We start from the raw sequence: 24,723 nt of genomic DNA on the forward strand, positions 1-24,723 counted from the left end.
TAGGAGTTCCGCTGTGGCGATCCCTAACCGGGAAAAGCCGAAAGAAGAAGAAAAAAAAATTGATACTCCAGAAAACAATCTGAAGTGTTAATAAAACACACTTTATAACATTTTAAAACATTACTGAACATATTTCATGATCGTGAACCAACCGGTCAGTATTGCTGTGAAAAATCTGGTTGCGATAATACGCAAGTACCTTTTTTTTGTTTTTCTGCCACAAACAGCTCTTAACTGCAGGAAACTGTTATAATATTAAATAAAAAACTATGCTTTTTGGGGTTCACTGCAGGAGAAGACACTTATACTGTGTAGTCTCCCCAATAAGCAGACGAGCAGTATTTTTATAGTAATAATAATAATGAACAATAATAATAAGTAATAAAAATAAAAAATAATAACACTAAAAAATTTAAGAATGTTTTTGTGATTTGTCTCAGGAAACAGATCAGTACAGCAACATTTTTGCTGTGGTGCCATCCCAGTAAAAGCAATGCTTTCTTGTGCAAATACATACTTAATTGCACGTTTTCCCAAATGTTTCCATAACTGCACAGTATGACATAGAGCCATTCACCAGTAAATAACACTTCGTGTACCTGCCACTAGAAATACTGCCATACACCAGAAATTTTGTTTTTTCTCAATATTTGTGTAAGTGCACAGTATGAAATACAGTACCTGCCACTAGAAAAATAAATGGCCAAAGATTTTCCACTTATTAAGGATAGTTTTATAGTAGCTCCCTTGCATATCCATGGCATTAACAAGCAGCCAGGACATCAGCACAACTGAACAAAAGGGTCAAACATAGGGACAATGTGCTCTTAGACACTTTAAAAGTTGATGGAATAACATGTTTTGCATTAGCGTGAATTTTCTGAAGGGTATGAAATCTGAGCCTGAAACTCAAGTGTCTGTCATTATTTTCAAACTTCAGTCTTAAATGATTTACCACTAATATGCCAGAAAACCACAATTTTATGAGACACGTCGCTAAGAGGCGGTTGTGAGCATTGTAAATACGTCCTTACAGGGAAGAACATTCCACCAATCGACGTCAAGATTCCATTTACACGTCAGAGAAACGTTAAGGCCTCTGTAATACAGGAGAGATAATGTTGTTTTACTTGTTTTTGTGTAGGAAATTTTTAGGTTTGCTGTACTTAGCACTAGCCGTGTGAAAACAGCGGTAGGCTGATAATAGGCAATTAGTGGGCAACATCACCGGCACACTATGTCTACGGTGTTTCTTCACTTTTAGGGATGTCACACAGCAAACGTGAAAAATGGGTGCTTTAGTATTGTACTTAAAACCCATTTTTAGTCTAATGTTTCTGTATGTTGTTTCAATTGCCTTATTGTTGTAAATTTACTTTTATTAAATCTCCAGTTTTGCGAATTCTTGCAGTCAATTTCTTTAAAACGAGACAAGTATATTAAATGTTTACAAGTAGAGTCAGTGGACTTTCCCACCGAAAGCCAACAAAAAAGGGGAACTCCGGCGCTCCTATAACGCTTGCAACTCACACACCCGCCCCATGGTCTGTCAGTGTAAGAGTTTATCTTTCTGAAAGAACGACTGTAACCCAGTACTGTGGATAAGTCTATTTGGCTTTCACATCAAGTAAAATAAGTCTGTGAGGGAGTTTATCACTTTACTGGGGAAATTTTGCATTATACCGGTGACTTTGACATTTTATTTTTTAGTGTAATTAGTTTGTGTCTAGAGGTTTCTGCTGCCTCCTACTGCTAACCGAATACTGCTGTGGTACTTCGTGGCGAACTGCTTTGATAGTAGTTATTGTCCTACTGAGCTGAAAAGTGGAGATAACAGTAGAAGAGCAGAAGTGAAGTCTGTGTATTCGTTTTTATCCAGTGTTGATGGAAATTGATGTTGCCATGGAGCGAGCTGGTAACGTAATGTTTTGTTTCTAAAAAATTGAAGTGTGCAGCGGATATGCTCTTTGTTTTAATTTACGAACGTTAATCTTGACTTTGGTTTAATCTCTGAATTTTGAATGCTGTCAATTGTGTTTGAAGGGCTGTTACATGAAACTAAAGTTTCATTTTCATATAGTTTGTCTTAACGATACATTCCCGTCTTCCGTGTTGAACTTGAGGGAAAAATTGTGACTTGGAACTCGTAATTCGTATCTGAAAAACACGTTATGTAAATAGTTATTCAGGTTTTACAGTATTACTTTCGTAACTAGAGAGGCATCTCTCCCTCTGTTTTGGAGGTTTATTTTTTTATTGATTAACGTCTTCACATGATGTACCTGTTTTTAAAGGTTCGTTACTATTTTTTTCAGGTTTGATTTACTCTTTTGCGCGATTTTTTTGCTGCCACCCTCCAAAATAAATAAAAATCGTATACTATTTTGAAGCCTGTTAGTACACAGAAAACCAGACTGCTCTGCCCAAAATACTGATGGCAGTAATAAATTAAAGTAGACCCACGTTACAGGCCCCTTTTTCAGAAGTATTTTCTTATACGTTTCACACATTAAAGTGTGCACATTTTACACCATATCTTTGATCATGTGTTCTGTATTTTTTGTGTTTTGTTGCACTTGGTTTAAATGCATGGTTCTGGGTATTCTAGGCTAGCTTTAGGTGAACTGGTACCCTAGGCAACGGACTACATGGCGAATGCGCACTAATCTTACAAAGTCAGAATAATGACAGTTTGCCCACTCGTCATTTGCAGAGGGTTAATCACGTTCCTCAACATCCTCATTACTTAGCAGTTATAACCGCATTATTGACTTTGTACATCTCTGATGCCCATTTATGATAAAGTAATGGTTATAATAATTTGTAGTACAATTTTATTTCAGACAAAGCAGACAAAGTAAAGTACTCCAGCTCATTTCAGACAAATACATGGTAGTCCAGCAAACCAAGTACACCAAAGGGTGGGTTGGTCCTTCTAATCACAGACAGCACTCATACCCAGCATTTGTTTTCAGTTTGTTGGCTGTGTACACTTCAGAATTTTAATTGTAATAAATAAATTAATGTGGTCATTATTTAACTCTGTTTGTTTTGCACAAGTTAGCCAGCCACAGTAAAGTTTTTTTTCCCCCATTCCCTTTACACAAGTATATATTAATCTTGCAAAGCCATGTGTTTTTAACTTAAATGACAGTAGGCCAAGGTCAGTCACATACATCCACAGATAGTCTTTGTAGCCAGCATTTACATGGATTTTTTGTACAGCCTGGATGCCTGATTTTAGTGAAGTATTTAACAGTTGCAGTATATCCATTTCATACACTTTTAGTATAAAGCATTCCAAACAAACTTCACACAAATGTAAACTAGTCTCATAGCTTTCATTCTCTTAGCTCAAGAATCAGGGAAGGAGAAATTTAAAATAATAGTTTTACATAGCATGTATTTTCTGAATGGTGTGAAGTATGAAACCCAAATGTCTGCCATCATTTAGTGACTGCAGTCCTCAGTGTGCTAGAAAACCACAAATTTTATTAGGAACAGACTGAAAGTTTGAGGCAAAATCAGGGACAGCTCTGAGAGGAATAATTAGTCATGCAAACTCCACAGCCCATAGTGAAAGTTAGCGATAAAGGCTGAAAGTATGGCATAAGGAGAAAAAGGGAACTATCAAAAAGGAAGCACACCTGAAGAAAAAAAATCTGTGTACGCAACAAAAACTAACAGGCCTAAACAGCTGAGGACCAATATAAATAGCATACTGTAATCAGCTTGAAAAAAACACAACCTGACACAACTCTCAGACTCGAAACACCACCACAACATAAAAATGTAATGGATCCTTCCTGTCTGCTGCTTCTGGTCTCATTCAGCAAAGTCTCCATTCCTTTGTATTTTCCCAGTAATATAAACGTCTCACCTTAACTTATACCTACAAGCATTGCTAAGAAATATATCCTCCAAAACCCACCATTCTAGCCCCTGTCAGCTTTCCTGCAGAATACATTAAAATGGGAACAGCCAGTTTTTCTTATCCAACATCCATACTTGTCAGCAGATCTAGCCGAGAAAGTTGCATGCCTTCTGAATGGAAAACATCATACACCATTCCTTTATGCAAAGGAGGACACACTCTAGTAGAACTATTCAACGCTTGACCTTTGCCATACTCTCTCCTCTTTCAAACGTTCAAGGAAAAATGCATCCAAAAAGCAAATTCTAAATCATCTACTAGAGAATCCACTAACACACACAAGCATGCACAACCCTGCTCTACCCCTATCTCAGCACAGAATGTAGGTAGGTAGGTACTAGGCTATAGGCCCTAGGGCCTATATAAGCCTAGCCAAAAAGGTACCCTGGCTTTTGCCACCCAAGAAAATTATTTTCCTGTGCCCCTGTCGAGCAGAGCCACAGAAGTGATCCCCGGGGTGAATTTCCTATTTCCCATCCAATCAAGATTTTTCTTGGAGTGCTAATGAGCTTTGTTTGATATAGATAGCTAGTTTGTTCCAGAGTATGGGAAGTCTCTGGGACAGGAATCTATCCCTCCATCATGTTCTGTTTATTGTGGTGACAAGGTTTAGATCCTTGGAGCGTGTAGCTTGGAGGGATTGGGATTTCTTTTAAGTGGAGCATGTCCAGCAGCTCTGGGTTTGACATAGCCTTTGTATGGTAGGCAGAGATCTCCTCTGAGTAGGCAATATGCGAAAGAGTAAAGCTGGTGTTTTTTGAGACTGTCTGCATAGGGCATCTGTTTGAGACCAGTAATCCTCTTTGTGAGGTATTTCTGCGGCCTTTCCAGTTGTAGATGTCTTGTGAGGTACATACCAAAAGGGGCATTGTACTCTATAATAGGTCTAATGAGTGATAAGTAGTGGGCAACAATTACCTCTTTTTTTTTTTCCTGGATGCGAAACCTTTTGTGATGAGGTGTGCCGCGTAGAAGGATTTCCTGATTACTCTGGCAATGTGATTATCAAAGGAGAGACTACTCTCCACCTGTGTCCCAAGGTCTCCTATCACACATTTGGTGTTAAGTAGACTGCTGCCTATGTGGTAGTTCATGGATACAGAGTTTTTACCAAAAGGGATGACAGTGCACTTTTTGCCATTGAGCTTGAGGCCATGGCTTTGACACCAGGCATCTGTCTCAATGAGGCCCTTTTGTAGGAAGTCCACATTGCTGGGAGTTTCGATTATGGCTCTTAGTTTGCAGTCATCTGCGAACTTCATTAGCCAAGACCTTCTGTGTTAGAATGTAGTTCAGAGAAGTAGATACCAAACAGGAGAGGACCCAGGACTGAACCCTGTGGTACTCCACTTGTCACTGGTCTGAAGTCAGATTTGGAGTCTGCTACTTTCACAGTGTGGGTTCCGTCAGTGAGCCAGTTGACAACCCGTATTGTGACGTGGAGATTTATACCTAGTTTAATGAGTTTATCTATAATTCCAAAGTGGGGGATGGTGTCGAAAGCCTTGGCGAGATCTAGATAGGCTGTGTCAACCACCTTACCCCTCACTTACGGCTTTGGTGACTGCTTCAAAGAAGTCTGTCAGGTTTGGGATACATGAATCTGCCTTTTACAAACCCGAACTGGGTGGGGTCCAGAGTTTGGAGATTACTAATGTCTTTGTTTATAAGTTCCATGATATGTTCCATTGCCTTGCAGACCAGGCTCATCAGGCTAATGGGGTGGTAGTTCCCAGGGTCCATGGTGGATCCCCCTTTGTGTGGAGTGGGATAACCGTCATGCGCTGTTCAGTGAGCACAAAGCCTGAGGTGAGGCTATGATTGAGGTGTGGTGCCAGTTCGTTCTGTAGTTACTGTCAAAAAGAAACAAGTCACACGAATACTATCCTTTTCCTTGCTCTCTCTAAAATCTTCAGTAAAGCTTCACACCCACTATTCTTTTGTAAAGACTTACAACTGTTGGCCTAAATCCAACCACAGTTGTATGGTTTACGTGCTACCTATGCAATCAAACTCTGGCTATTAAATAGCAGAACTTTTGTTCAGGTTATTTATAGTAAGCTCTGTTAACTGGAACTCAAGCAACTGGCTAAAAAAATCAAAGAAATAAAGTACAATTTTCACGTTGCACTTTCTGTCCCCCTGCCCCCTGCAGAAACCTTATGTTTTTAGAGTTTGAGTTCTAAAAAGGAAATTCCACAGAAAAAAAAACACAGCAGAGCACTGAAGTCAGACACTGTAGATACCAAAAATAAAATCCACTAAATAAAACCAGTGTGGACACCACGTAGAGGAACATACAACAACCGCTTGTTTAAAAAAACAGATGAGCACTTTCAGTAAAACCTTCTTCAGATCTTAGAACATCACATAACAGAAGCACATGTAAACAGCTGACTACCAATCAAAACTTACAAAATAGATGACGTTTCTTTAACACAGGGTTAATCTTAAGCTGAGCATTTAAACCTGGTAACTTGTCAGTTTGCAGCTCAGCAATCCAGTGAAGTTCAACATACTCAGTATCATTAAAAACCTCTCCAACTCTAATATCTGAACTAATAATTGTAAAACCATAAGTGAAATTATGTGAAGGGAACTGCATGATATGCTTAGCCAAGGCACTGTTGCTGTTATTGGATGAAATATCTCTAGCATGTTGTAAAATCCTATCTTTTTTGCCAATATAAAAACATGAACAACAGTTACAAGTAGTTAAATATACTAGATGCTGAGTCGTACAATTTATTATTTTATATTTATTTACCAGGAAAGTCTGGACACGTCCATTTTCCGTGGATGCCCGGGGAGAAAAGCTCCACATGAAACAAAAGACAAACAGAGGTAACATATATTGATGGTTAACATACATTTTACATACAGGTAGTCATTCTGGATAGCATCTTTGCAAGTCATATTATACACAGTCTATATTTGTATGTAGTCCACATTTGTAGTTAATGCATTTAGTTTAAGAATCATAACACATTTACATATGAATAACCAGTATAGCGGCATAGAGTTCTACTGCATAATATATTTGCAAGGTCAGACTACATAGACTACATTTGTGTACACAGTACATTTGTGGTTACAATCAGCTTGCAAGATTTGCAAGTAAAGGTCCAATTTATTTAACTCATTTTACGTCTAACAGCAGGATGTGGGTTACCGAGCCTTTGTTTTAAATTTCTGCAATTCTTAAAAAAGAAGGCAGGTTTATCTCCCACCAACCCCTTCATACGTTCATCCAAAGTGAGAAGTTCCAATTGTTTATTTTTAATAACACTAAACATACACTAGTGCTGTAGATAGTATTTGATCGGGACATTAACCCTATTTTTTGAGAATTAGATCTACTTCTAGCCCATGATTGTCCCTTGATGTACTTTAAAAATCAGAAAAATAAAGTACACCCTTATTCACTTGTCTGTGGCGATATAACAAACACTCAACAAAACTGTTAGAAGCATGCAAAAGAAATCATCTTCTGAAGTATGCAGCCTTGAAATTCTAACTAGTTGCCCCTTAATAAGGTTCTTGTGTATACGTCCAGGGTGCATACTAGTTCTATGTAAATACTTATTCTTCCAACATTTCTTGCGAAACATCTTGGTGGAAAAGGTACGGTCATCCAAAGTGGATATACTAACATCTAAAAAATCAATGGTATCAAATGATACCCGTGATGTAAACTTAAGAAAATCTACTGTTTGCTCCAGATATAATATAAACTGATGAAACTGATCCTTCGTGCCACTCCATAACAACAAAAAATATTGTCAACAAAGCTCTTAATAAAATGCTATGTATTGAAAATATTCACGTGTGGGTACAAGTACTTGATGTTCTTCCCAGTATGCCAATATGAGGTTGGCACAACTGTTGGAGCATGAAGCACCCAATGCAACTCCCCATTTCTGCCAGAAAATCTGTGTATTATAAACAAAGATGTTATTTTCTAAACCAGTTCCAATAACATGCAGATGGTGTGTACAGTGCTGGGGCTATGGTAACTCTTTTCACTTTAAGTATAACATTACATTTTCAATGCCATACTCATTTGGAATGCTAGTAAAAAAGGCTTTTTACATCTAAAGTGGCTAATAAATGCTTAGAATGACTGATATCACTATTGATAAATTCAAACAGAATCTACAAAATGCTGTGTATCTTTTAATACAGTAGGTGTATGTGAAACTACCTTAAATTTATTTTCTACATACAAAGAGGCTGGCTCAGTAATCCATCCCCTACCTGCCACTATTGGTCTTAATGGAGGATTTTTCATGTCCTTATGGATTTTAGATAAACCTTTAATTATCGGTATTCTAGGGAGTGGTATTTGTAAAAAATCATAAGTGTCTTTATAGGTTCATAGGTAGGTATTAGGCTATCTGCCCGTAGGCATTTATAAGCCTAGCTGGAATGTGTTTGCTTTCACCACCCCCTTAGATTAGTTCCCTGTGCTTCTGTCCAGCAGAGCCATTGAAGTGATCCCTGGGGTAAACTTGTTTCCCATCCACGCGTCAAGGTTTCTCTTGAAGAGGGTTAGCGAGGAGCTCTGCCTAATGTAGATTGGAATCTTGTTCCAGAGCATGGGAAGTATCCCTCCAGCACGTCCTATTGTTGTGGTGAGGTTTAGATTCCTGGAGCGTGTGACTTGAGGGGATATGGTTTTCTTTAGGTGGGGCATGTCCATCAATTCTGGGTTGGACATGGCCTTGTATGTCAGGCAGAAATCACCTCTGAGTAGGCGGTATGTAACAGAGTACAGCTGGAGTTTCTTCGGTCGAGCTGCATAGGGCGTCTGCTTGAGGCCAGTGATCCTCTTGGTGAGGTACTTCTGTGGTCTTTCCAGTTGTTGCAGATGTCTTGTAAGCTATATCCCAAATGGGGCATTGTACTCTATGATGGGTCTGATGAGTGTAGAGGGGCCCAGTAACCTCAATCAATCTAGATGCAAACCCTTTTGTGATTAGGTGGGCTACATAGAAGAATTTTCTAACCACTTTGGCAATGTGATTATCAAAGGAGAGGTTACTATCTACGTGGGTCCCCAGATCCCTTCTTACGTCTTCTGTATTTAGGGGGCTACCACCTATGTGGTAGTTTGTGGGTACTTTATTTTTTCCAAAGGGGATGACTGTGCACTTTTTGGCATTTAGCTTGAGGCCATGGTTTTGACACCAAGTATCTGTCTCAGTGAAACCCTTTTGGAGGATGTCTGTGTCAGCCTGAGAGTCAATTATAGCCCCTAGTTTGCAGTAGTCTGCAAACTTGGTCAGCCCTAGTCCTCCTGTGCTTGCCTGTACCTCTGAGAAGTATATGCCGAACAGGAGGGGTCCTAGCACGGAGCCCTGGGGAACGCCACTTGTAACCGGTTTACAGTTGGACCTAGCTCCCACAACTCCTTACCATGTGGGTTCTGTCCATGAGCCAGTTGGCAGCCCATCTCGTGATGGGGTTTATGTTCAGGCTGGTGAGCTTGTCTATAATACCTGAGTGGGGAATGGTGTCGAAGGCCTTTGCGAGGTCTAGGTAGGCTGTGTGGACCACCTTTCCCTCGTCTATACCCTTGTTAATGGTCTCAAAGAAGTCCACCAGGTTTAGGAGGCATGCTCTGCCCTTAAAGCCAAAATGGGTAGGGTCCAGTGTTTGGAGGTTCCCAATGTCTCTGTTAATGAGATCCATGATGATGCACTCCATAGCTTTGCAGACCAAGCTAGTCAGGCTTATAGGGCGATGTGGCTCCACCTTTGTGGAGCGGAATAACCGTTGCTATGCACCACTCTGTGGGCACGTAGCCCGTGGTGGAGAGGCTGAGTTTAAACAGTGTGTTTAGGTGAGGGGTTAGTTCTTCTTTGAGCTTGTGTAGGACATAGCCTGGGACACCATCTGGTCCCATTGATGCTGTGTTTTTGACTTTGGAGAGAGCTGTTTTAACCTGAGTGTCTGTGATTTCAGGGGCACTACATTCTTCTGGTATAGTTATGGTGAGAGGGGTGTTGAAGTTTGCATTCAACCTGGCTGCCAGGATGTTGGCTATATCGGTCAGTTCAGTGTATTTTGTGCCATTCTGCACCAACTCCGAGCAGATCTGAGAATTGCCACTTAGATTCTTGACATAGCTAAAGAATGCCTAGTGGTTATCTGGAGTCATGGCAATTTTTCTTTCTAAGCTATCCTTGGATGATTTTATGAGGGAACGTAGTTTCTTGCTGATACTGATCAGGGATGTCTTCTCTTCTTGGGATTTTACTCTCTTCTGTACTAGTTTCCTCCTCCTGTTGTATAGCTTGTTTATAGCAGGGGTCCACCAGACTGGTTTCCTTTTCTTGGGGGAGTGAGTCTTGGTTTTGTTTTGAATAGCACGATCCATGCATTCTTGTAGGTGCCCGTAGAGTACATTAGTAAAGGATTTTGCAGTTTGGACAGAGTTATCCTTTAGCATGGGGGCTTTGAAACTTCCCACCTCGGTCCTAAGTAATGTGAAGTTTGCTTTTGAAGAGTTTTTCACTGTGGTTTCTTTGACCAGGGGAGGTGGCGGAATGTGGATATCCAGAGTGATTAGTTTATGGTCAGATCTAACCAGGGAGGGGTTGGCCTCCGGTGTGGAACACTGGTCGCCCAGGTTGGTTATGACCAGGTCCAATATGTTGTCACCTCTGGTGGGGGTGTTAACCAGTTGATCCAGGGCGCTTGAGTTTATAAATTCTAGGAAATGTTGGGCAAGGGAATTTGTACTTGAGTAGTTCTCCCAGAACTAATGTTTGGGTGATTTAAATCGCCCGATATCAGGGTGTTTGGTAGGACCTTTATGTTTCCAAGAATGCGGAGTGGAGGTCCTGGGACATGGCGGGTGATCTGTAGCAAGCTATAATTTGAATAGCAGTTTTGCCCGTTAGTTGCACGTGGATGATCTCTGAAGCATCGTGCTGTGCCACTAACCTAGAGGTGTGGGTATCCTTGATGAATATGGATACTCCCCGCGTTTTGTATTTTGGTCTGGGTTTTGTGGCCGAAATGTATGGTATGAGTTGTAGCCTGGTAGTGCTGGGGTGCTCTCTGGAGCCTTAAACCAGGTTTCTGTTACTGCACATGTATCGATTTTCTCCATACTGAGGAGTGCCTTGAGTGCACATGCATTTTGAGGTTTAGACTTCTGGCATTGAGTAGCATTACCCTCAGTTTTTTGTTACTTGCGCTATTTACGGCGGTGGGTTTGTCTTTTGAGCCTTGCTTAAAAAAGGCACTATGGGGGTGTCAAGAGCCTTGGCCAGTATTCGAAAGCCTAAGGGTGACAGGTTCAAGCCGTCTCTAGCAAAGCCATGTGGCTTGTTGAGCATGTCATCCCAGGCTGACAGACACTGGATCCCCTTTGAATGACACCAGAAGCTCAGCCAATTGTTGAAATTGATAATTTTTTTCTCTATACCGTGGTATCATTCTTGGTGAGGGCAGGATGTTACTCAGGGCCAGGGTCATACCGGCCTGGGCTACGTGATCAGAAAGCTCCTCCATGTCGCTCTTTATATAGTCCAGGGAGGTACGGCTCAGGTCATTCACACCAACATGGACAATGACAGAGTCATATTTGTACTTGTTCTGGAGTGACTTGAGTGCTTGTGTTATGTGGCGGATCCTAGCACCCGACAGGCAGCTAACAGTAACCTTCTCCTTGTTCAGCCTAATGAGTGGGACGTCGGTGTGCTTGATATAGAGTCACATATTAATAGTGTGTTGGGTTATTTTGCCTTAAGAGCTGTGATTGCTGGCAGACTGGTTTTGTGAAGTATGTGTTTCATGATTTGTGTTGGGGGGGGGGGGTTGCTTGAATGTCTCTGCTTTGGAGGGTACTGTTGCTTTTGCAAATTTTTATTTAGTGCCTCCGAGTATGGTTTTGTGTATTTGTGTTTTTTGCCAGTGCTGGTTTCATAGGTCTATGTGAGACTGGTGGTGTGATGCAATAATTCCATTCTCCTCTTGACTGCCTGGTTCAGTCTTGGGGTTGAGAGAGCTGACCCTCCATTTTGGCTGTATAATTGCATCTGCCGCATGTATTAGTGTTTGGTGGAAGGAGGAGAGGGTTGTCTGTGTACATGAGGCAATTGTAATATTGCCTCAAAATGCCCAGATTCACCAGTTAGACCAGGGAGTACACCTGAAACTGCCCTTTAGACATGCCCGGATAGGTACAGTGAACTGTTTATTGATTGGCTGGCAAGGTCGAATAGAGCCTTGTCCTTCCCTACAGTATAGGAGGGTCTAGTACTAAGGTTTATTAGTGCTGGCTATGAGTTTTGAGCAAGTGCCGGGATGAGAAGTGAATGGTTTGAGTGCTTAAGTTGAAAGTTTGTCTAGTTCCAAGGGAAAAATTGAAGAGTGGACTTTGTGGACCGGTAATAGTTATAATACCCTAGCTACCCAGTGAGCAAAACCGTGCAAATGCGGGTTTTATAGCAGGAAAATGAAAAAGAGAGAAATTAGCCCAAAATGGCCAATAAACTACCAATTTCTGGGCTGAACCACTCCTCCAGGGGCAGGCTGCTCAAAGCTCCCTCTCTCACAGTGAACAGAGAAACTTCCTTCTTATTTATTTTTTTTATTTTACATTTGCTGACCGGACTAGTCTAACTGTGGATATATGTCTATTTTCAGTAGAGGCTTGGGGAGAAAAGCTCCAAACTAACCACAGTTATAACAAGGTTAAAGATTACAGTAAATAGCTAACAAAATAGTAAGTAACTAGGTAGTAGATTACAATAAAATAGTAAATAGCAGTTATTTCAAATACGTTGTACATAAAATGACAAAAAACAGAAAATAGGACATGACTTTTCAGAGGAGTAAAATACTGTTACAGTAGTTTCACTGTTCACTTTTCATTTATGCTAAACAATATTCTCTAGATTATAGTAGAAACTGGGAAGTGGTAGAAACAGAGGTGAAATTCTAGTCAGGTTTACTACAAGGGCAAAGCCAGTGTGTTCTAAGGAATAATTTGAATTTTTGTTTGAAGAGGGGTAGGGAAGGAAGTAATGTAAGTTCACTAGATAGAAGGTTCCAGTTTTTGCCAACTGTGTTTGAAAAGAGAGAGTCACCTGCCATGTTGTTTGACTTGTTTATGCTAACTAATAGTTTATTAGAAGAGTGTAAGATATTGAGATTTTTATAGGGGATTATAAGGTTGGAGAGTATTGGAGTTTTGTTTGGATCATTGAGGACCTTACGGGCTAAGGTAAGTTGGCTAAATTGAAGCCGATTCTGTAGTTCGTCAACCAAGTTGTTTTAGATTGTGACAGTGATGGGCTCTGAAGGGGTTACCAGTGACAAATCGGGCAATGTTATTATAGGAGCTAGCTAGTTGGAGCATGTTGCTTTTAGTTAGGTTAGTGTAAATTAGTGAGGCATAGAACAGTATAGAGATTAGAAGTGATTGGGCAATAGTGGTTCTAGTTGTAGAGGTAAGGAAAGGTCTAATCCTATATAGGGAGCCCGTTCTTCTGTTAACTTTTTGTATAGTGTTGTTAATGTGAAGGTCAAAGTTAAGGTTGTTAGTAATTCCAAGGAGTTTAGTGTTGGATTCAGGAGAAATGAGGATACCATTATTCGAGATGACTGAAGTCTAGTGGTGTGGACTTGCGGGTAGGAGAAAAGAGTAGGAGTTTTGTTTTTTTGGGATTCAAAAGGAGATAATGCTTTAAAAACCATGATTCTACTGTGTTAAACACCTGAGTTATAGTTTGTAGTTCAGAAGAAGATTTGGCTGTACAAATAAGTGTAGAATCATCTGCATATTGTATGCAAGTAGATTGTGAAATAGCTAAATACAGATCATTTATAAATATGGAGAAAAGTAGAGGGCCTAGAACTGATCCCTGGGGGACACCCAAGGTGACAGGCAGGAGGGATGATAAATTATTCTCCCAGAGCACTACTTGCTGCCTATTACTGTGGTAGGAAGTGAACCATTGTATTGCTAGTGAGTCAAAAGAAAGTGAATTTAGTATATTTATAAGCAAAGGGTGGTTAACCATGTCAAAAGCTTTTGAAAGATCAATAAAGAGAGCCGAGGAGAGAATGTTATTATTGCGGTTTCTGTTGATAGAATCAGTGAAGGAAAGAAGGGCAGTAGTGGTGCTATGGAATGTCCTAAAACCATGCTTTGTATTGGCTAGTAAGTTATGCTGAATTAAATGGTTCAGTAGCTGGTGATGAATGCATATTTCCATGATTTTAGCTAAAGGAGATAAAGCTATAGGTCGGTAATTGGAGTATTCATTTAAGTTACTCCCTTTATGTAGAGGAATAATGTGAGAAATTTTCCATATGTCTGGGATGGTTCCTTCGTTAATGGTTCTATTTATAAGAATCAATATGGGATAGGCTACAGTTGTAGCTGCTTTTTGCAAATATTCAGCTTGGATCTGGTCAGCAGGAGGAGTACAAGGCTTCAGTTTTTGGGTGAGTTTGAAGATAAATGTAGTCGAGATGGGTTGTAATTTGAAATTGGGAATAGAGCTATTATTCGGGATAAGAAAGCTAGAGTTATCAAGGGATAGTTGGCTGGCCAGGGATTGTGTGGCCTCTGTAAAGAATGTGTTAAAGGTGTTAGCGATTTCAATTGGGGTCTTAAGATTAGTGTCTGTTGGGCTTGGTGTACTGGAGTGACCAGGGTTCAGGAGTCTATTGATACTTTCCCAGAATTTCTGTGGATTATTTTGCTGTGTTTGCTGCATTTTATAGTAGTTTTTTATCTGAGAGTATTGCTTTTTTTGTCAAATTTCTCAGCTGTTTAAAAAACTTGTTGATCTGCTGTAAGTTTAGTACTTCGCCACCTATCCCAGGTTTTGTTTCTGAGTAGGATTTTTTGCCTGTTTTCTTTAGAAAGCCAAGGAGCTGATTTTGATCTTATTCTAATGGTACACTTAGGTGCATGGTGGTCTAGGATAGTTAAGAATTGAGTTGAAGTATTTGACAGCCTCTTCAAGTGGTAGGGCTTTTAGGGGAGACCAATTACAAGCAGTAATTTCACTTTGGAATAGCTGTATGTTAAAATACTTGTTGCTCCATATTGAGCAAAATATTGTGGGTTGGGCAATATCAATCTTTTCCCTAATTATGTAGGTCAGAGAATGGTCACTTACATCATCGGGGAGGGTCCCAACCTTATAAGTTTATTGAAAGTTGTTTATAAGAATCCAGTCTAAGGTAGTCTCTTTTTTTTATTTGGTTTGTTAATACTAGTGGGGGAGGTAATGGTTTGAGAGAAACCATGAAGGTTAATATGGGAAGTAGGAAGGTCAGTATTGATGCTCTTCCAATCAGTATTGAAGTCACCTAGGATTATGGTTTCTTGAGGGAAGGATGATGTGACCCAGCAAAGTATATTCTTTAGTGTAGTGATGATGTTCCCAGGAGGTAAATAGATACAGATAATATTTATGGATTTGTTAGAATTGATCTGTATTTTAGAGATGAGTATTTCAGCATTATTTTCCAAAGGAGGGTTGTAGGGTGAAGAGGTGACTACTAGACTAGGCCTTCTTTGAATAGAATTGCTACTCCCCTACCCTTTCTTTTGTTGCAAATCACATCTCAGTATATTATAGACTGGAGGTGTGATTTCATTATCATAGGTTCCAGGTTTTAACCATGTTTCTGTTAGGCAAAGTATGTCGGAGTATACATCCAGGAGAGCATGGAGGTGGGCCATTTTATTATTTAAGCTTCGGATATTGAGATGAGCAACTAGGAGTGAGTTGGGAAGTTTGGTAGGGGACAGTGAGGTAGTGGGATGTGGAGTTTGAGAGTTAGAGGTATGGACATTGGCTGGGCCTGGATATCTCCATCTTCTAAGGATAGCTTTTTCAGTCTAAGTAAAGTATTTTGTGTATTACTGATTAGATATTGAACTTTCCTGGTTATTATATTATTATATTTAATGTGGGCTAGTCTGTGGTACTTTGAATGAAGGTAGCTTGGTGTGGAAGTTATATTTATATGCTGGTGAGGGGCATTGAGTGATTGCATGGTTGTTTGTTTATAAGGATAGTGAAGATGAGAAAAATTTTGACGTGTAATTGAGGTTAAGAGATAAGATGAGGTGAGAACAATTATAAGTATAACAATGAGAAGAGTTTTGGTAGGAGTAAATTTAGCTAATGTGGGCATAATGCTTGGTCAGATAATGGGAGTTAAACAGGTAGGACTGATAAAAAGTGAATTAAATCTATCCAAGTAAAGGTATGGGCAAACACAGAAACTTGTAACATAGCCCTGAATTCAGCACTAACCTGAAAACTGGACTATACTAGCTTAGAAAGCCGGGGAAACAAGTATATTTTTTCATATTCGTCATTAGCATGTCATAAAACATATAATTGACAAAAGCAATCATCCTGTTAACTCTCATCTTATAGCAGCAATGCCTTACCTAAGCATGTCATGCAGTTCCCTTTACATAATTTTACTTTTATGGCTTTGCAATTATTAGTCCAGATATTAGAGGTGGAGATGTTTTTAATTATACTGAGTATGTTGAACTTCATTGGATTGCTGAACTGCAAGCTGACAAGTTACCAGGTTTAAAATGCTCAGCTTCCGATTAAACCTGTGTTAAAGAAATGTCATCTGTTTTGTATGTTTTGATTGGTAGTCAGCTGTTTAAATGTGCTTCTGTTATTTAATGTTCTAAAGCACTTATCTGTTTCGTTTTTAATAAAGCGGTTGTATGTTCCTCTATGTGGTGTCCGCACTGGATTTTAGCTTTAAAAGGGAAGATAGAAATAAATTCCCTCTCTGAGAAGGGATATTTTTAATAGAAACTCTCAAGCAACCAGAAATTAGTTAACTGGCATCTACTAGTCTCTGTGGGTGCTGGTTTACTGAGAGTTTACGGTATCGGTAAGCTCTGACTCTCAAGCCTAATTTGCTCTGCTTCTACCCTACCAGGGCTTCAGACTGTAACCCAAGAATCTTTCTCGATATTTAAAATGACTTTCAAGAATTTCAGCTACTACCCCCCAAAAAATAATGCTATTCAGTACAAACTGGCATCCATCTAGCATAAAGTAAATAATAATTGGATCATCTGAGGATACAATGACTGAACATGTCTCCCATATCAAACTTTTCTACATGATCATAGATAAAATTAAATTTGACAAAATTGACCTTTCCACAGAACATGGGACTACCATACAGGTCAAAACACTTATAACAGCAACTGCTATCCAGCAGACTGTATGCATCCTCAATCTTCAGATATCTTCATTTAATGCAATTTACCAGTGTAGAACTCTGCTGCAACAAAATATCAAAATTCTTTACTAACCAACCAGCTAAGATGCATCACTGCTTAGCTTTTAGGAAGCTTGATTGGCTAGAAACAAAAAATATCCCACAAAATACATATATGATGATGTGAGGTCTTGCCAGCTATGCCAGGAGAAGTAGGACAGTGGATGTGTCACGTGCCAGCATAGCTAGCTGGGGTTTTGTAAAGAATTGTATGTCACTTGTTTGTCAAACTTGATTTATACAGGTGCTTGTGTTGAAAATGTGTTTGTTAAAGCTGCTTATGTTAAAAATGTACCAACAGTAGGTCCTGCTGGACAGAAAAGAAATGCACCTGTATGTCAGATTGTATTGTAACTGTTGAAATGGGTATATTGTAACAGAGGATACTGGAAGAGAAGTAAATTTCAGTCCATCTAACTTTGAAAAATAGTCTGAAATTTAAATCACTGGTTTAGGCCTTAAAGATTGTATCTTACAGTTCTGATTGCACCCAGAGACGAAAAATATCTGTGAAAACCAGGACTAGGAATCGTACTGTATTGTCTTTATGGGTGAATTAATTGCTACCCTGGAAGAGGGTGGAAGTTTTTGAAATGGTTTTATAGTTTCCAGGTGCTATAACACATATTAGTAAAGCTCTGTGTGTATGGTAACACACGTGCAAGATTCTGGCTCAGTTTCTAGTAAAGGGGGTAGTGTGGGAACAAAGTCGGGTGTTTCCTGTGATGAAACTCTGGTGTTTATTGTAAATAGATATTTAGGTTTTCATGTTTTTATTAAATATATTTAAATGTTTCATTGTGGCTTGCCTTTTTAGATAATATTTTATACACAGTAAACTCTGTTAACAGGAACTCAAGCAACCGGCAAAAAAATATCAAAGAAATACAGTACAATTTTCATGTGTTGCACTTTCTGCCTCCCCCCTCAGAAACTGGGTTATGAAAAGGAAGATATGAATAAATACTCTCTCCCCTGCCTGAGAACAAGTCAAACCAAGCAAATAGTATAGGGTACCTTATTAGTCGAGCCAGTTATTAATAGTAAAACTCAAGCAACCAGAAACTACAGTTATCCAGCATATACCAATCTCCAAGGGTGCTGGTTAACTGAGAGTTTACTGTACTTGTATTTACTCGGTGAGACTGTGGCCGCTCCTGAAAGTCTTGCTGAATTGGTCAAATGCTACCATTTGTATAAGTGTTAATTTTGCCAAGTATAATTGGATACTGTGGTAAGAGCCTTAAAGTAGCTGAGTTTGGAGTGTTCTGGTGGTATTATCTACCTTATAGTCTGGGCAGAGAGGGCATAGCTGGTAAATCTGTGCCAGCCTTTCCCAGTTGTGTGTGTGTGTGTGTGTGTGTGTGTGTGTGTGTGTGTGTGTGTGTGTGAAAATCAAATCTCAGTGTGTCAGCTATTTAGTGCAGGGACACAGAGCACTGGTTTCACAGAGAGGGTGGTAGAGTACTTGGCTTGGAACACTCAGCTGAGAACTCAGCTCTACAGCTGTGGTGAGTGTGGAGTCTTATTTGGGGCCTGGTGAGAGAGAGGGAAACCCAGCGCCAGGATGGGAGTGTGTTCCCTGTGTGCTCTTAACAGGAATTGTGCTTGGTGCAGAGAGCTGTGTCTGGAAGTAGTGTGTGCATCTATTTTTGTTCCAAGCGAACGTCACTTACTGGTGTCTGTAGTGAGGATTGAGACTCCCTGATCACTGGCCCCAGAGAAGGGGCATTGCAGATTGAACCAGTCAAACATGATTCCCTCCAGTCAAACATGATTCCCTCCATCACTAAACTTGTAAAGTGGAGCACCCCTACAAAGATGTTGAGATCCATACGGCACTACAAAACAGAAAACCAAAAATCACACATTATAGAACACTTATAGAACACAGTTTTCTTAGTGAGCTAGGATAAATTAGTTACACACTTTGTGGATAAGTATAATCTCATATTAAGCCTCATTTCATTATCTCGCATTACATTTATTAAGGCACACATGCCCCATCATAAAGTATTGACCACCCACTCCTCACAATTCTTTGCTCATTGGAAAAAAAAGAAATTTGAAAAAAAACACTACTTACGGCTGGCATATGACTAGCAATCCACAGTCCTACTGGAAGTGGGAAAAGATATGTGCTATTCTGTATCCAAATTTGATGCTAATTAGGTGCTCCGATATTTGGCTGGATGTGCCTACTTTTCAAGAGCCTTTTTACCCATTTTCAATGTCTTCAGGTTGAGAGAAATGATTTTCTCCTGATTTTTAGTACAGGCCATCTGGGGCAGAATTATTGGTATCTTGAAGTTGTAGTTTTGTTTCTTAACCTGGGTGGAAGACTGCTGTACATGGACCTTTGACCGACTCTGCTTGGAAATACTGTCTGGCTAAGTAACTTGCCAAAAGTTGCACAATATGCAAATGAAGACCGAGTGGGAAATGGTACCTAGCAAAAATTTCTGCAAAAGTTCTGGCCAATTTGTTTTGTTTATATTGGTCATTGGTATCGGTACATTACACTGAGAGTAAGCTCTTCATAAATCGTTTTAATGGGCTGTGTGCCCAGAGACTCTGAGGTAGTCTGTGCATTTAGTGTTCCACTCATTTCAAAGTGAATACAGTTTGCTTGAATGTTGACCAATACAGTAAAAACTTGGATTCTGCACTCCTAATTTGTTGTGAAGATTTATAGTCCATAGTGGTCGGTTTTCCTTGTGAAATGGAAGAGAGACTGAAGTTTGTGTTTTCCAGTGAGCTTGAGTGTTCGAGAAAACAAAGATGGGGGTGTAGTAAGTTGTCTTTAGTTGAAAGCCTAAAGCATTCAGGACTCAGTTTGACCCACCTGGTACAGCCCGTGTTAACAAGATTCAGAAAATCTCAAAACTGCAAATGTAAGTGGAAAATGCATCTTAATTCACTGCAGTGGAACTCTGGAAGTTTGCGCTGTAACTTCCAGTGGGTGGAGCCTAAGCCTTCTGACAGACTTAAATTATGTCCTCGCATTTCAAGCAAATGTTTGTATCTCCGGAACCATAGGGGTTATGAAAGACGTGTAAATGGCAAACTCTTCAGCATAAACTGTTTTTATAGTGATAGTATTTTTTAAGTTCTAGGTCTTTTAAGTCACAGTAAACACAGTAACTATTACTTTTGTAATATTTTGTAAACAGCTTACAATATCTGAGCAACCATTCAGGTTACACACTGTCAGCAGCATTTTTATTCATCTAGCTGAGAGCTTTCATATGAGGTTAAGGAGTTCTGTCTGTGTTACTCTGTCATTGAGATATTTAGAAAAAAAATTGAAAATTACATCTATACAAATGAATATAATAACAGTGAATATCTATTTACCTGCACTAGACAGTGGTCAAATGTTAAAGCTTTAAGGTGAAATATTTTAAAACCTTTTACATAGCATGTTTTTTGGAATTATTGATGCAAATATAAGCAAGCAATATTTGACAACTACAGGCGTCAGTAGGAGTTAACTGCAGATCCACCTGGAGGCGTCACTTGGATGTAATTGTGACATTGCCAGCCCAGCTATCTGGAATTTTGTAAATAATTATATGTCACTTGAAGATATTAATATAATTTATATAGAAATGTGATACTGCCAGCCCGGTTATCTGGAATTTTGTAAGTAATCATATGTCATTTGTGAATAGTAATATGATTCATATGCTTGTCCTACAAATGTAAGAGAACTGTATGTTATGTACTGAGCTTCAAGAATGTAGTCACAGTGTACCCTACTGGAAAAGAACAGAAATGTGTATAAACTATATACCTGTGCAAATGTATGTTTTAATAGTAGAAGCTGGAACATACAGAGCTAACTTGCAAAACTTCAAGAAAATAAGTTGAAAAGTAAAGTGTTTTACAATTGTGTTATCTCTGTTTCAGTGCAGCAAGCAGACACTATGTCTATAGCTCGAGGTTTGCCTATTGTCTTGAAACAGAAATAATTACAAGGTTTCAATTGTAAAGTTTTTTATTGCTCCAAGACTTCCTAGCAGCTGCACACTCCTGAGAGATATGTATTTTTGACAGAGATGTTTTTTTTTTCTAAAAAAAATGTATTTTTCAAATACAGTTGTATAAATTCCATAGTATTTGTAAATAACATCTTAAATAACTATGTACGCTATTTACACCAGCCTGATACTATAACAGAGCTCAATATATGCAATTACTTTATAGGTATAATATTCCAGTTATCAGAGTACATTGTTCAGTTATGGTAAAGTGTCAATCAGTGATGAGACATTTTTCCATGGATTGTTGTTCAATGGCTTAGGATGAATCCTTTAATTCTTTAATTTTAATTTCCAACAATGCTGTGGTTTTCAGTAGGCTGTAGAAGTCTTCCAAAGTCAGTATTGTTTGTATTCCATCTTCTTGTTATACACTTCCCTGAGATTGCAAGTATTGTCCATACCAGATACATATTTGACTCATTCAGATGAGGACCTTCGTACACATTTAATAATATTAGAGCTTTAGATAAGTTAAATGATTCATTAAATAAAGCTGTAAAAAATTTTTAATATCGTTCCAAAATGGCTTAATTTTAACAGTCGAAAAAATGTGATTCCAGTCTGCATTGTGTATTTGCTCACACCTCCAACATATTCCCTTTGTGGAAGAATTCATTTTAGTAATTCTATCTGAAGTTAAGAATGCTCTGTGCAAGCATTTCCAATTAAAAACTTTCCAGTATTGTGTAAAGGATGTGTTTTATTGATAAAATATTTGATTTATTTTTTTCAGTTAGCTATGAGGAGTGTTTTTTTGTTATATAATTCCAATATGAGGACTTGGGTGTTTTACAATTTATCAATATTTTGTAAAATTTCAAAATACTATTTCCCATGTCATCATTATGTATGATTTCATATTGGTATTTTGTATGTTTAGGTATTTCTTTAAATGAATTAGTAATTCTGCATAAATCTTGCGAATGTCATAATGCTTTGCATAGTTGGCCAATCTTGTGAAATTTTGTATATTTCTATTGTTTGCATATCCAGAACTTTAAGTTCTTTGATGCACTGAAGCCAATAAAGAAATAATTTCTGTTCCCAGGAATTATTTCTCTGTATATTTTATGTGAATAGCTCTTTGCAACTATGAATGCTGTTAAAAGATCAAACCAGATTTTTAAATTTATATTTGTATTAATAATTTTCCTAAACGAGTCAGTGTAATTAATCAGACGAGTTTTAGTGGGCTTAGTTATGTTATATTGCATACTAATACATATGTGCCATGGCAAATTGTTTTTGTTTGAAAAATTTTTTGTAAATTAAATTCATTTATTGATATTACAGTTAGTAATTCTTTCCAATTTGCAGAATAATTTGGACTTGTCCAATCTGAGATTGTTTTAGGTTCATAGGTTCATACTAGGCTATCTGCTCTAGGGCATTTATAAGCCTAGCCAGAATGTGTTTGACTTTCGCCACCCATTTTAAATTTATTTTGCTATGCCCTTTTTCGAGGTTAGTATACTGTGCCTCTGTCTAACAGTGACACAAGTGATACCCGGGGTAAACCTACGATCTCCCATCCACTCATCAAGATTCCTCTTGAAGAGAGTCAATGAGGGACTCTGCCTAACCTGGACTGGAATTTTATTCCAGAGTGAAGGGAGCCTCTGGGTTATGAATCTGTCCCTCCAGCATGTCGTATTTATTTCACTGCTGAGGTTCAAGTCTCTCGAGTGCGTAGCTCAATGGGATTTGGATTTTCTGAGGTGCAGCATGTCCATTAATTCCGGGTTGGACATGGCTTTATACGTCAGGCACAGATCGCCTCTGAACAGGCGGTATGCCACTGAGTAGAGCTGGAGTTTCTTTAACCGGGCAGCATACGGCATCTGTTTGAGCCCTTTGATCCTCTTGGTGAGGTACTTTTGGGGTCATTCCAGTTGCTGCAGGTGTCTGGTAAGGTACATCCCAAAAGGGGCATTGTACTCAATTATGGGCCTGATGAGGGATGAGTAAAGAGGCACGATGACCTCCTCTGATCTAGATGTGAATCCCTTCATGACTAGGTGGGCTATATAAAATGTTTTTCTAACCACTTTGGCCACGTGGTTGTCAAATGAGAGATTGCTATCAACTTGGGTCCCCAGGTCCCAAATTACTTCTTCTGTACTTAATGGATTACCACCTATGTGGTAATTTGTGGGCACTTTGTTTTTGCCAAAGGGGATGACTATACACTTTTTGGCATTTAGCTTGAGGCCATGGCTCTGGCACCAGTTGTCTGTTTCTATGAGGCCCTTTTGGAGGATGCTTGTGTCTGCTGGAGAGTCTATTATGGCGCCCAGTTTGCAGTCATCTGCGAACTTGGTCAGCCACAGTCCTTCCGTGTTGGCCTGTACCTCTGAGAAATATATACCGAACAAGAGAGGTCCCAGGACTGAGCCTTGTGGGACACCACTTGTAACTGGTCTGACATGGCTCCAGCAATTCTAACCATGTGGGTTCTGTCCTTGAGCCAGTTTGCAATCCATCTAGTGACATAGGGGTTTATCTTTAAGCTGGTGAGCTTATCTATAATGCCAGAGTGGGGTATTGTATCAAAGGCTTTTGCGAGGTCCAGGTAGGCTGTGTGGACCACCTTCCCTCACAATGGCCTTGGTGACTGTTTCAAAGAAATCAACCAGGTTTAAGAGGCAGGATCTGCCCTTAACAAAGCCGAACTGGGTAGGATCCAGTGTCTGTAGGTCCCCAATATCTTTATTTATGAGGTCCATGATGATCCTTTCCATAGCTTTGCAGACCAAGCTAGTCAGGCTTATGGGGCGATAGTTTCCAGGATCCGTTGAGGCACCACCTTTATGGAGAGGGACCATTGTTGCTGTACGCCACTCTTTGGGCACATATCCCGTAGTAAGGCTGAGATTGAACAGTAGTTTTATGTTTGGGATTAGCTCTTCTTGGAGTTCATGTATGACACAGCCTGGCACACCGTCTGGTCCCATTGATGCTGTGTTTTTTGCTTTGGAGAGGGCGGCTCTTACCTGAGCATCTGAGATGTCGGGGGGTGCAGCACTCTGCTGGGATAGATATTTGCCCTTTTGGTGGGGGGGGGAGAAGTTTGCGCCGAACCTGTCAGCTAGGATGTTGGCAATGTCTGTGGGGTCAGTGTATTTTTTGTCATTTTGGACTAATTCTGAGCATATCTGGGAATTACCGCCCAGGTTCCTAACATTACTAAAGAAAGCCTTGTGATTATCCTTAGTGTCCTGTGCAATTTTTCTCTCGAAGCTGGCCTTAGACAATTTTCTGAGTGCCCGTAGTTTTTTTCTAATACTGATCAGTGATGCCTTCCCTTTTTGGGATTTTGCTCTGTCATTTAGTAGCTTCCTCTTCTATTGTATAGTTTGTTTATGGCTGGGTTCCACCAGACAGGACGTCTGCCTTTGGAGGATTGGGTCTTGGTTTTATTTGGGATCGCATGATCCA

General features: G+C 39.5%; 1 protein-coding gene across 2 annotated transcripts in view; it reads left to right on the top strand.

Annotated features, from left to right (window-relative positions):
* Positions 1-1,067: 1,067 nt before the first annotated feature.
* The window catches only part of LOC122798333, a 487,632-nt gene continuing 463,976 nt past the window's right edge, over positions 1,068-24,723 (top strand). For both annotated transcript variants that reach the window (XM_044067174.1, XM_044067175.1), the window contains exon 1: positions 1,068-1,915. In XM_044067174.1, the coding sequence (XP_043923109.1) occupies positions 1,885-1,915 (31 nt within the window). In that variant the 5' untranslated portion in view covers positions 1,068-1,884. The remainder of the gene's footprint in view (positions 1,916-24,723) is intronic.

The sequence above is a fragment of the Protopterus annectens genome, chromosome 3.part1 (genome assembly GCF_019279795.1).
Source record: "Protopterus annectens isolate FY-2018-M chromosome 3.part1, PAN1.0, whole genome shotgun sequence".
Classification (NCBI taxonomy): domain Eukaryota; kingdom Metazoa; phylum Chordata; order Ceratodontiformes; family Protopteridae; genus Protopterus; species Protopterus annectens.